At 38.0% G+C, this 13556-nt stretch overlaps 1 protein-coding gene across 1 annotated transcript; it reads left to right on the top strand.

The window, feature by feature from the left end:
• The first annotated feature begins 232 nt into the window (after window positions 1-232).
• IER3IP1 (immediate early response 3 interacting protein 1) lies at window positions 233-12273 on the top strand. Its single transcript, XM_053571236.1, has 3 exons — window positions 233-420; window positions 11111-11212; window positions 12077-12273. Exons 1-3 carry the CDS (start codon window positions 330-332, stop codon window positions 12130-12132), a joined length of 249 nt encoding a protein of 82 aa, XP_053427211.1. The 5' UTR covers window positions 233-329; the 3' UTR covers window positions 12133-12273.
• The last annotated feature ends 1283 nt before the right edge of the window (window positions 12274-13556 follow it).

Genomic DNA, 13556 nt, shown 5'->3' with positions numbered 1-13556 from the left:
TAAACAGGAAAAACTAATATTAGCAGTATATCTTATTTACCCCAATATATTCAAAATACAATCATTAAGTCTTTGAAATCCAGTCTGTATTTCAGACTTGCCGCCCTTCAGCCTTCCAAGGGCCACCGGCGCCTACTGGGTAGGACCGCAGCGGTTTAGCGTGGGCGGTTCATAGCTGGAAGGGGCGGAGCTTCTCGGAAAGCGCTTTTTGGGCCCCTTCGGCTCCCGTAGGAAAGCGCCGGCTGTGGCAGCGCCACGTCCTCAGGGGTAGTGGTGGTGGCGGCGAGAGAGGAATCGGGGAATTAAGCTTTGGGCAGCTCCGGACAACCATGGCCTTCACCCTATACTCCCTGCTGCAGGCAGCCCTACTCTGCGTCAACGCCATCGCCGTGCTGCACGAGGAGCGATTCCTCAAGAACAGTGAGTGGGGGAACCCGGGCGCTGGCTGAAGTGGCGGTGGCAGAGCCGCCGGGGGTGCGGAACCAAACCGAGTAAGGGGACATCCTGGGGCAGGGACAGACGAACGGCTGGGGGTTTGCTTCCGAGTGAGGAGGGGGGCACTTTCTTAGACCGGAAGCTGAGTCCTCTCTCCAGCTTCGTACTCAACTGCGGTTGAACGTTCAGCAGAAGACCACTGTGTGCAGGCCCTGGGGGCCGGTGTGGGGCAGTACGGAGGTGCCCGAGGGACGCTCCTGCCTGCCATTAGGTTAGGCTAGGTCAGTAACTTAATTGTATTTTCCTCGTGAGGGCTTTTAAAGATCGAAAATCCGGGGCTTGAGCTTCGAGTTAAACAATTGGGGGGCGTGGCTCATTTTGGAGCACAGGTAAGTAGAAGAGTAAACTTAGTGGAGGCCCATAAGGGTTCCGGACTTTATGGAGATAATACAAAAGGGAAAGTGTTGGAGTTACCAGGACATCTAGCCATCTATGTTCCAAGAAAAGTTAATTCAGTCAGCTTACTGAGTGTCTACAATGTGCTAGACTCTCGGAATACAGAAATGAAGATACAAGTTACGCCTACCAGTACCAGTGATCTTCGTTTCTTTCCAGGCGAGCTGGTTTTCCTGTGTGAGGCACGACACTGCACGATGTGAATCATTTGTCACAGCATATCAAATATGTTTCTGTGAATCACTGAAACTCAAACCCGCAAGCAAGAGTGATTCATTTTATTGGTTGCTTCAGAAGAGATTTACTGAGCACCAATTATATGCCAAGCCCATACATTAGTGACAGCAGTGTCCTGCCCTTCTCATTGAAGTTAATCTAAATAATAACAACGAGTAACAAGTATGCAGAATATTATGAAAGAGAAATCAGGGAGATAGAGCCTGTGAATCTGCAAAAGCTTTGTGGAAGAAGTGTGTCTTATTTGAAATCTGATAAGTGAGTAAACATTAACTAGGTGAGGGTTAAAGGTTAGAAGTTGGAAGGTTAAGAATCTTGCAAATCCTTAAACAGTGGGCCTTAAATAGTATAGAACTGGTGTGAAAACTGTGAGGCAACTGAAAACATTGTCATAAGCAAGGCAATGACATGATCAGATTTGCGCTATTTTCAAGATCCTTCTGGAGAACAGATCACAGAAGAGAGAGGAGTGGATGTGGAAAGAACTGCCCTAAATAGGGCAAGTAGAGTTAGTTAGGTTTAAAAACAGTAGTAATAACTAATAATTAGCACTTATCAAGTGCCTTACATATATTAACTGATGTAATCCTCACAGCAAACCTGTGAGATAGGTACATTTCAGTGGGGAACCAGAAGTATAAAGACAGTAGGTAAATAGGTAGCTTTTCTAAGATTACACAGATAGAAAGTGGTAGAGCTAGGATTCAAACTTAGTCTGACTCCAGAGTCTCTTCACCAGTATATTATACAGAAAAAAGAAGAGATTTTGTGAGTTGAATTTTGTCCCCCAAAAGTTTGGTTGAGGTATCCTGGTACCTATGAATGTGATCTTATTTGGAGATGAATCTTTGCAGTTACAATCAAGTTAAGATTAGGTCATACTAAATTAAGTTGGGCCTTTATAAGAAGAGAGAGATACAGAGACACATGAATGGACACAGAGAAGAAGACCGTGTGACAGCTGACGCAGAGATTGGACCAATGTAGCTATAAGCCAAGAAATAAGGATTTTCAGCAACTATCACATGTTACAAGAGAGGCATGGACAAGATTACTCCTCAGAGCCCGCAGAAGGAACCAACCCTCTCACACTTTGACTTCAGACTTTTGGCCTCCAGAATTAAGAGAAAATTTTCCTCTTGGTTGGTGGTACTTTGGCATAGCAGCCCTAAGAAGCTAATCAGAAGATATTTTAAAAATAGAAAAGGTAGATCTTACTGTTGAACATTGGGAATGAAAGATAAAGTCAAAGATGTCTTGGTTCTCTGCCTTAAGCCACTGAGTAAAAGGATAGATACTACCTTTACTGAGTTAGAGAGTATTAAAGGAAAATTAGGGGTTGATAGTGAGAGACAAGGAGGTGAAGTGATAATAAGTTTTGGATATTGTGAGTTTGAGATATCTCTGAGATATACAAGTGCAAATGTAAAATAGTCAATTGGATTAAAGTCCTTAGAAGCACAAACCAGGGTGGAGACTGAAATTTGAATTTGTCAAGCATAGATGATAAATGAAGCCATGCGAGATGAAATTACTCAGGGAAAGAGTAGAGTACAATAAGAATTGGTGCCTGGGGCAGTCCTAGAATCTTCTGCAGTATTTTATGTTTAGGTAGAGATGGAAGAGCTGAGAACAGGCTAAGAGAACTTGATAAGTGAGCAAAACAGAGAGAAAGAGAAACATAGGTCAAGGATGTTCAAAGAAGGAGGGAAAGTACAATAGTGGGATGTTGCTGAGACGCTAAGTACAGCAGTCTCCCATTTATACGTGTGTGGTTTGGCTTCTGAGTTTCAATTAATTACCTACAGTTAACTGTGGTCTGAAAATAATAAATGCAAAATTCAGAAATAAACAATTCATAAGAAATTATAAGCTGTTCTAAGTAGTTTGATGAAAATCTTGCACTGTGTGGATATGAACCCTCACTTTGTCTATGTATCCATGTTGTATACGCTACTCATCTGTTAGTCACTTCATAGCCATTTCAGTTATCAGAACAAAAAAAATATATATAGGGTTTGGTACTATCCATTATTATTATTTTTTTTTTTTGTAGAGACAGAGTTTCACTTTATTGCCCTTGGTAGAGTGCCGTGGCGTCACACAGCTCACAGCAACCTCCAACTCCTGGGCTTAGGCGATTCTCCTGCCTCAGCCTCCAGAGCAGCTGGGACTACAGGCGCCCACCACAACGCCCGGCTATTTTTGTGTTGCAGTTTGGCCGGGGCTGGGTTTGAACCCGCCACCCTCGGTATATGGGGCCGGTGCCCTACTCACTGAGCCACAGGCGCTGCCCGGTACTATCCATTATTTAAGGCATCCACTAGGGCAAGGATGTCCAACCTTCTGGCTTCTCTGGGCCACATTAGGAGAATAAGAGTTGTCTTTAAATATTCAAACACTGACAAAAGCCAATGACCAAAAGAAGGTCTATGCATAATTTTCGTGATATCCACCACCATGGATATGCAAAAAGTCCTCACATAATAATCCTAATTATGCAGTGGCCTGTTCAGAGAGTCTTTTAAAATAATTGGGCAGGTCCCAAGTTTGTGATCACTAGTATAGAAAATGTATATATCTAAATAATAAAATGTCTTTGGTTTTTTTGGGTACTTTTTATTATAAAAGTGGGCAACATAAAACTAGTGGAATATTATACATTGTATTTGAGAAATTAATGCTACTCTTAATGTGCTTCATTCTTGAAAATAGTTGCTTATAAATGTAGGTACTGCCAAAAAGTGATAACATGAATAAGGCGTGATTGTGAAATGAGGGATATTTGTCTCTGGGAAGATAGGACCTATAAAGGTCCAGTAAAGAGACATGATCAAATTTTTTTTTTTTTTTTTTTTTTTGCAGTTTTTGGCCGAGGCTGGGTTTGAACCTGCCACCTCTGGCATATGGGGCTGGCGCCCTACTCCTTTGAGCCACAGGTGCCACCCCTGACTTGATCAAATTTTTAAGTTGAATGTCAGATTGCAGTTCTATGCATGCCATTTGAAAATTGATAGGTAACATATTTATGTTGAATGAAAATAGAATTGCAGGCTAGGAGCCTGTAGCTCAGCGGCTAGGGCACCAGCCACATACACTGAGGGTGGTGGGTTCGAATCCAGCCCAGGCCTGCCAAACAACAATGACAACTACAACAAAAATATAGCTGGGCGTTGTGGTAGGCACCTGTAGTCCCAGCTGTTTGGGAGCCTGAGGCGAGAGAATCACTTAAGCCCAGGAGTTTGAGGTTGCTGTGAGCTCTGACCCTACGGAACTCTACTGAGGGTGACAGTGAAAGTCTGTCTCAAAAAAAAGAAAAGAAAATAGAGTTACAAATGCACCAAAATACTAATTATTTTCCTGGAAATCTTGAAATCTGTTTTCAAATTCTTGCATCAAATCAAAAAAGAAGGCTGCATATTTTTTGCTGTTCACTAACAGCTAACATATGGAAATGCATAAAATTGTTTGCTTTAATTTGAGTTGCTGTAATTTCGGTTTCATCTGAAATGCTGTTATGGTTTGAAACATTGTATTGATAAGTTGGTTTTCACCTTGAATGTACACGTTTAACTGATTTAACCAAGCAGTTAAATCCACCAAAAATGCTAAATCTGTAAGCCAGTTTTCATTGTCACATTTTGGCACAAATTTGGTTTTTGATACCAAAACAACATGTCACAAATCATAAATTTTTTTCAGCATTTGGCCTTGACTTCCGAAAAGTAAATGAAGTTACCATAGTCAACGTCAGTACTTTTAAGGAACTCCTGAAATTGATGATGATTCAATCCCTTATGCCTATGAAATTCAAAGTCAATGATGATTTGCATGATGTTATCCATTTTAAAGCTTTTGCATATAAATTTTCTTGATGTACCATGCAATGACATTTCATTAAATGTGAGTTTTGGGTAGCAATTGTATAGCCTTCTATTAATTTTACAAGTCCCTCTTTTTACCTGCCATCATAGGTAAAAGGGGCATCATCAGTAAACTACACCAGATATGTTGACAGTGGAGAAAGAAAATTGCTTTAACATATTTTTTACTGCTTTGTGTAAGTCTCTTGATTCTGTTGTGTCTTTTAATGGCACTAAAGAAGCCATTTTGTCAGTGACATTATATTCATCATCAACACCTCTAATGAAAATGGCAAATTGAGCTGTATTTGTAGCATCAGTGCCATCCATTGCCAAAGCATAAAATATTTCAGGACTGAACTTTAAATGTTGTTTCTTTAGAAACTAACACTGTCCTGATTTACCAAGGAGGCATTTCCATGGTATATACCCATCGTGTGGACTCCCTCTAAGGTTTTCTCTGCTAAATCAGAGTTTTTCCATTAAATTTTTTATTGTCCAAATTTTGATTGACTTGTCTGGAGACTTTTCTCATTAACCTATACCTTTATTGTCCTTTTTAGTAGAATTTCCAGAGAAAGCTAAGTAAAAGTACATATTCATTATGTTTAACCAAAACCAGGCTTCTTGCTTTATTGTGCAGAGATGTTATGTTAGGTTTGTATGAGTGAGGCTGTAAACTAGTTAGAAGATTACCCCAGTCATTCTGCTTCCCCATAGAAATTTTCCTATAGCAGTTATACAGTTTGAAACACACACAACTCATATGGTCATTTCGTGTGTCATGTATGGCTAGAGAGGCCAGTACGAAATAATTTTAACCATGCTATCAGTAGTTAGGGGTTGATACTACACTTTGAACTTAGAAGACCAAAAGAGGACTGCCATATAGGGGAGAGTGCTGATTGAATTACCTGAAAGAGTGAGACAGATACATGGAAGAAAGAAATTAAAATAAAACGTGTAATACAGTTAAAGCAAACATTGATGAAGTAGCATGAATATTTATTTTTTAATTTTTTTTAGAGTTTGGGGTCTTGCTCTGTTGCCCAGACTGGAGTGTAGTGGCATGATGGTAGCTTACTGCAGACTCGAGCTCCTGGGCTCAAGTAGTCCTCCTGCCTCAGCCTCCAGAGTAGCTGGGACTACAAGTGTGTGCCACTGTGCCTGACTAATTTTTTTTATTTTTTTGTAGAAATCTTGCCCAGGCAGGTCTTGAACTCCTGGCCTCAAGTGATCCTCCCATTTTGGTCTCCCACAGAGCTGGGATTATAGGTGTGAGCCACCCACCTACCCAGCATAAGTATATTTCCCTGCCAGAAAGAGTGAAAAGGACAAAAAAGTAGATCCAGTGATGTTGCCTGGGTAAGATGGAAGGTGGCGGGTTCAAACTCAGCCCTAGCCAAAAAAAAAAAAAAAAACAGCTCTGTTGTGAACTTGAATTTTAAAGTAGTTTTATACCACAGCATACTTTAGTGGCTAAATAAATAAAAATAAAACACCAAGCAACTGCTATTTAGCCTTTTTTTTTCTTTTTTTTAGAGACAGGTCTGACTTTGTCACCCTCAGTAGAGTGCTATGACATCACAACTCACAGTAACCTCCAGCTCTTGGGCTTAGGTGATTCTCTTGCCTCAGCCTCCTGAGTAGCTGGGACTACAGGTGCCCGCCACAACGCCCGGCTATTTTTTTATTGCAGTTTGGCCCGGCCGGGTTTGAACCCTTCATCCTTGGTATATGGGGCCGGTGCCCTACTCACTGAGCCACAGGTGCTTCCCTATTTAGCCTTTATATCAACCAAATAAAAGATGGTTAAACAAAGTAGAATCTTATTTCCTGATATTTGGTTCTTTCATGTATAAAATAAAAACTTGTTCTCTGTATTCAAATTTAAGAGTAAGCATGTCAGAAATTAATTAAGTCCTGTAATATGAGATAGTGAAAGGTGGATCTGAAATGGGGCCAAAAGAACAAATTATAAAATGAGGACATGTGAGTCTTTTGAAGAATGTGTAAGGCAGGAGAAAAAGAACTACCATGTAAAGGTAAATAAATGATTTATTATATAATATCATAGAGAAATGACATAGTATAAAAGTTAAAAGTCTTTATATTAATGATGATTTGGCCAATCATGACTACTTTGTTATTTCTTCTTTTGGTTTTCTTTCTGTGCATCAATGTGCTTGAGAAATCTTCATTTCCTAATCTTTCCTCATTCTTGTTTCTATCTTCAATGTTTACCACTTGTTAAATATTTACAATTTATTGTTCATTCAAAAGGAAAATAGATAATGCCATATGTATATAACTAATAAAGCATTATTGTTACATGAAAAAAAAGTCTCTTTTATGGAGAATAAAGGAAGGAAAGGGCTAAATTTGTAACTTCAAAAAAAGGGGGAAAGGCTCAGCACCTGTAGCTCAAGTGACCAAGGCCCCAGTCACATACACCGGAGCTGGCAGGGTTGGGTTCAGCCGGACCCACCAAAAACAACAATGACAACGATAACCAAAAAATAGGCTTTGTTGGCGGGCACCTGTAGTCTCAGCTACTTGGAAGGCTGAGGCAAGAGGATCGCTTCAGCACAAGAGTTTGAGGTTGCTGTGAGCTGTGATGCTATGGCACTCTACCCAGGGCTACAGCTTGAGACTCTGTCTAAAAAAAAAGGAGGGGGTGCTGAACATGTGCCCTGCTGGCAGGCTAGAGCATGCTGAGGCCTAATTACGCTGTTCCAGGTTTGGATTATAACCCCAAGAGACATACTCCCAAACACCATAATTGCAAATGTTTAAATCCCGAGAGATCAAGATCCTTAAAGTTCAAGCCCAAAAGATCACAATCTTCAATATCTAAAATCCTGGAAGTCACAGTCCCAAGAGATTAAAATCCCAAATGCTGAAATCCCCCAAACCAAATTCTTTTGGAAAGAATCAGTGCGATTTCGTTTATATGCAGAAGGATAGGTACCGGTAACATTGTTACTTCCATTACGTTAGGTGGAATTATAGCCTTTTTTTTTCTTTATTTGCGTTTTGCAGAAAATTCAGAGGAGTAGATTGGCAATAAGATGTGGCAATGATGAAAACTTCATTTAAAAAATGTCATTTTCCTGTATTGGCATTCCTTCCAGTGACATTCCAGCAGTTTTTAATGAATTGAATCCTCATTGGCATGAGAAAGCCAGCAAAGTTACTGACTGGTTCAGAAATAATTATGCACGTGAGAGGATAGGAAGACACCAAATAGTGTTGCTGTTCGGTCACCAGTATCGTGGTCTGTGTATGAGCACATGTGGAATGCATTTCAGAATACCCAAAATGACACAGAATCATGACACAGAAGATGGAAAAATGTAATAGGGACTGCACATATTGGTATATATCAAATCATAAAATAATTTCAAAAAGAGCTTTCTTTTGAATTTGAATATGAATGCTTTCTCAGACAAGAGCTATGTCCTAAAACAAAAAAGTAGCTTTTTTTTTTTTTTTTTTTTTTTGAGACAGGGCCTTACTGTTTTGGCCAGGCTAGAGTGCAGTAGCATCATTATAACTCATTGCAACCTCAAACTTCTGGGCTTAGGAGTTCCTCCTACCTCAGCCTCCCAAGTAGCTGGAACTATAGGCATTTAGGTGTATAAATTTTTTAGTAGAGACATTATCTCATTATTGCTCAAGCTAGTCTTGAACTACCAGCTTCCAGGGATTCTCCTGTCTCCATCTCTTAAAGTGTTAGTATTACAGGCATGAGCCACCACCCCTTGACTATTCATTAGAATGTAAGACTTCAAATTAATGAACATGAAAACTGGCCAGCTTTTATGAATTATTTCCATGCAATTGCCCATACTCTACCCTTGTAAACTTACTCCTATAATATGTTTTCATATGTTAAATTTCTTTTTCTTTTCTTTTTCTTCTTTTAGATTTTTTTTCACTATCTTAAATTTTTGGCATTTTTTTTTATAATTCCTTATGCTATATATTTCATCTTTGTATTGTTTCCAGTATTGGAGTTATAAATTTTATGGAGATTTTTTAGAGAGTTCTAATTCATTTTATGTATTTTTTGTAAGCTTGACTCCATGAAAGTGTGTTATCACAATGTTAAATATATGTGTAAGCATTGTGCACATATATAAAAATGTTGCAATTTCCTCAGTAAATGAAGAGATGTTCTTTTTGTACATATGCATTTATGAAAAGTAAAATTTCTTGAGATCTCAGCTATTTGGATAACTACTTAATGGTGCAATAACCCATAGCAATTTTTGATCAAGCTCATGTAAAGGGTTAGTTAGGTTGTTTGTCCTGATACTTCAGATGACCACAGTTATAAAGCTGGGTGCACACAATCACCAACCATAGTGATGTACATTTATAATCTCTTTTGACCTATTTATAAATACAGTTCATATGCTCATAACTTATAACCATGCAAACTGTAATTAGTACATTTGAGTTGTGTTCTGTTCTTGCTTGCAAAAATGTGTCATTATTGACTATTTTATTGTGTAACATGGTCTATAAAGTGTTTTGTTGTGTTTTTATATGTTTCTCAAACAAGTACACTGTAAAAAATGTAAATAAATACCTTTTAAACTATTAAAAACAATTATTTTTCCCACATTTTGATCTTTCTGGATTGTGATTTTTGGGATTTTAGATGTTAGGGGTTTTGGTCTTTGGGATTTGATTAGCTTCCACTGTTAACCAGGATTACATTAAAGTTTCCCCATATAGGCCAGGTGTGGTGGCTCACACCTGTAATCCTAGCACCCTGAGAGGCCGAGGCAGGTGGATCACCTGAGCTTATGGGTTTGAGACCAGCCTGAGCAAGAGCGAGACCCTGTCTCTAAAAATAGCCAAGCATTGTGGCAGGTGCCAGTAACCCCAGCTAGTTGAGAGGCTAAGTAAGGCAAGAGAATCGCTTGAGCTTAAGAGTTTGAGATTGCTGTGAGCTATGACTCTATAGTACTTTACTGAGGGTGACAATGTAAGACTCTAAGAAAAGAAAAAGCCCAGTCCAGAAATAAATGGAAGAAATGAACATTTAAAAAACAATAAGAAAAAAAAATAAAAGTTTCCCCAAATGGGTGGTGCCTGTGGCTCAAAGGAGTAGGGCACCACCCATATGCTGGAGGTAAAAAAAAAAAGTTTCCCCAAATAAGGTGGACAATGATTCTCAGCTATAGAGTTTTTTTTTTTTTTAGAGACAGAGTCTCACTTTATCACCCTTGGTAGAGTGCCATGGCATCACAGCTCACAGCAACCTCCAACTCCTGGGTTTAGGCAATTCTCTTGCCTCAGCCTCCCAAGTAGCTGGGACTACAGGCACCCGCCACAACACCCAGCTATTTTTTTGTTGCAGTTTGGCCGAGGCTGGGTTTGAACCCACCACCCTTGGTATATGGGGCTGGCGCCCTACTCACTGAGCCACAGCGCCACCCATCAGCTATAGAGTTTTAATAATAAAGATTATGTTGGGTTTTATAAATTCTGAACTGAGTTCATTAATTACAGAGTTTGACAATATGCTTTGTTTTTCATTTGTGACCTGATAAATATTTTGTTTGGTAGTTTTTAAAAGGAGGGAAAAAAACCTACCAGAGTATCATAGTATCTTCCCTAAACTAGATGCCATGAAATAATTTAGACTGTAGTTTATTTTATAAAATCAGAGCACAAATGAAATAAGGTCATTGCTGCTATTAAAAGTAAAAAGAAAAAAACCCAAATATTTAACTCAGTTTTTTCTTTCTTTTCTTTTTTTTTTTTTTTTTAACATTTCAGATTAACATGAGGGTACAAATGATTAGGTTACATGTTTGCATTTGTTAGGTGAGGTCCCAGTTGTAGTTGTGTCCTGCACCCAGGAGGTGTGCCATATATCCTTACATTGTACCCATTAGGTGGGAGCACACCATTCCTCCTCTTTCTTACCCCTTTCCCACAACTTGAATTGAGTTTTTCCTCAATATTGTTTTAACTTTTCTTATAAGTCATATGACTTTATATTTTATGTCAAGGGCTCAAACTAATCTTTTAAAGATGACTAATGGAGAAAAGGTGAATGTATAAATTTTAACACAGTTAATCATTTTTATATTATACAGTTGGCTGGGGAACAGACCAGGGAATTGGTGGATTCGGAGAGGAGCCAGGAATTAAATCTCAGCTAGTGAACCTTATTCGGTCTGTAAGAACCGTGATGAGAGGTAAGAAATACCAGCAGAGCACTCTTAAAGTTTAATCTTATGCTTCAGAATAAGAAGCAAAGCTTCTAAGTATGAATACTATCACATACCCTCTTTGTAGTGGGAATTTTTTTTTCTCTTTAATGTGGCTGTACTGCTTGAAATATACTGGTGTTTTTCCTTAATTTGCCTCTTATTTCTGTGTAAGTCAGTAGGTGCAGATGGAATGCTTTGTGGTATCTGTGTGTTATCTGTCAGAGCTGAAAGACAAAATGATATTCTTGCCTTTTGGAAATTGTGGTGCCTTCAAGTTACAAGGGTCATATAGAGCATTGAAAGGCTTTTAAGAGAAAAATAAAGGACTCAAGACTATCAATCTGTTGGAAAATATTTTCCAGCAATTGAAGAAAGAAAATTTAAGGCCATTAAGTTATGGCCTCTTCTCTCTTTAATCACAATCTTGGATACAATGTTAAATAAATCCACTTGTAATTTAATAACAAAGCTACAGAATCTTCATTATACTGTATTTTTAATCTCAAGTGTCACTGGCAGCCTTGTGGGCCTGCTTCTGCCTGGGTCCAGTGTGCTTCTGTGTTCCCTGAGCTGCGCCAGCACCATCCAAAGACATTTCATATTGATGTAGTTGTGTGAGTGTGACCCTCATTCCCAGTTACATAAGCTCTCTCTTTAAATAAATTTTGGATTTTTATGATCTAGTGTATTTTTGAATGTTCTTCTGTTGTAACTATTTACAACATGATTGTGTTGTTATTCTGATATTTCAATGCTTCCTGGATGCTAGTAACTATTGCTTAACTTTTTCTCTCATTTTGCTTTATAGTAACAGATTGTTTTTCTTTTTTTCTTTTTTTCCCTTTGCAGTGCCATTGATAATAGTAAACTCAATTGCAATTGTATTACTTTTATTATTTGGGTAAGCATCAGTGGAGGAAATGGAGACTCAGAAGAAGTGTCGGCAGAAGTTACTACTTCAGTCATTGGAATATTCGTATCTTAGCAGGCTGACCTTGCACTTGACAAAAATGTAAAGCAGACAATAAAACCAGAGTTCCTTTTTATCTTTTTTTTTTTTTTTGATGTTGCACTTGTATTTTCGTTATAAAAAGATCAGATCATCAGGTGCAGTAACTTTTGAGGACTGGAATACATTTGGTTGCTGACTGTTAGTAATAGTTAATGCTCTGGTAAAGATTACTAAAAGGGTGCAGGACTGTTGCTTCTGTTTTGTTTAGATATTTTTCTATCTCTCACTTCTCAGGGATAAATTTTTTTCTTCAAAGTTTTGAGGTTCCTTATGACTTAGCCATGACATGAGAGTGATTATCTGCTTGGATAAAATTTAAAGGTTTTTTAAAAAAGCAATTTACTATATATGAAATGATAAGTAGGTAATTTGGATAGTTTTATTTTAAATTCTTGGGTTGACCATTTTGTCTATATATTGTCTCAGCTATCAAGAATTCAAATTTATAAACACTATTGAGGAGTAATATTTCTGACTTCAGGGAGAATTCTCATTTTGTAAGTCAGTCAGTCACATGATGATTAGTTTTTATTTAAGTTATTTTCATGCGTTTGTTATTTATTAATTGGCCTGAATACTGAGACCAGACCAGTGTCTAGAAAAGTCTGTACCCTTTTTACAATGATGACTTTTCAAAAGAATTAGCATAAATATTAGCCTGCAAGAACAATCCTAAACAATCACAAACTATATTAGAAAAGAAGATGATTTATCATGAAGCATTTACCTCCCCTAAAATTATCACATTTCCATTTCTTGGTGGAGTGTCACATTGAAAGATGTAATTCTTCATTCTCTCTGTCAATAGCATGTTCATGCTGGATAAGTTGTTTATTTTGTTTTGTTTTTATGCCTTAGACCATCTTGTGAGATTACTTGCCCATCCCATAATACAGTTTTATGCAGAAAGGTTGAAACTATGTAAATGGATTTTGTGGAAATTTTCAGTTATAATATTTTAAAGGGGTTGAATGGCATCTTTGTTTATTTGTAAAGAAAATTGGATTTCCAAGTCAAGCACTTGTGTACCTTAGAATAAACCTGTTAATGTTTACTGCCTTAATCTACATTTGGTGTGTAACATCTCTCATATATGTTCTTTGCTATAAAATTGCTGAGTATAGATTTAATGAAAGTAAACATTCATATTCACTTTTTTCTTTAGTAAATTAACTGAATTGCTGATATACAGAGGATTCATGAGCAATTTTTATTCCGTGATTTAAGTTACTTCTAAAACCATGAAGCAGGTATTGAATACCTGTTGGCCAGGCCTGAGTTAGAGATGGATGATCTTTGGGCTGTAGGCTTAAAGTT

Source organism: Nycticebus coucang, chromosome 19 (genome assembly GCF_027406575.1).
Source record: "Nycticebus coucang isolate mNycCou1 chromosome 19, mNycCou1.pri, whole genome shotgun sequence".
NCBI lineage: Eukaryota > Metazoa > Chordata > Mammalia > Primates > Lorisidae > Nycticebus > Nycticebus coucang.
This window is presented reverse-complemented; position numbering and strand designations above follow the sequence as displayed.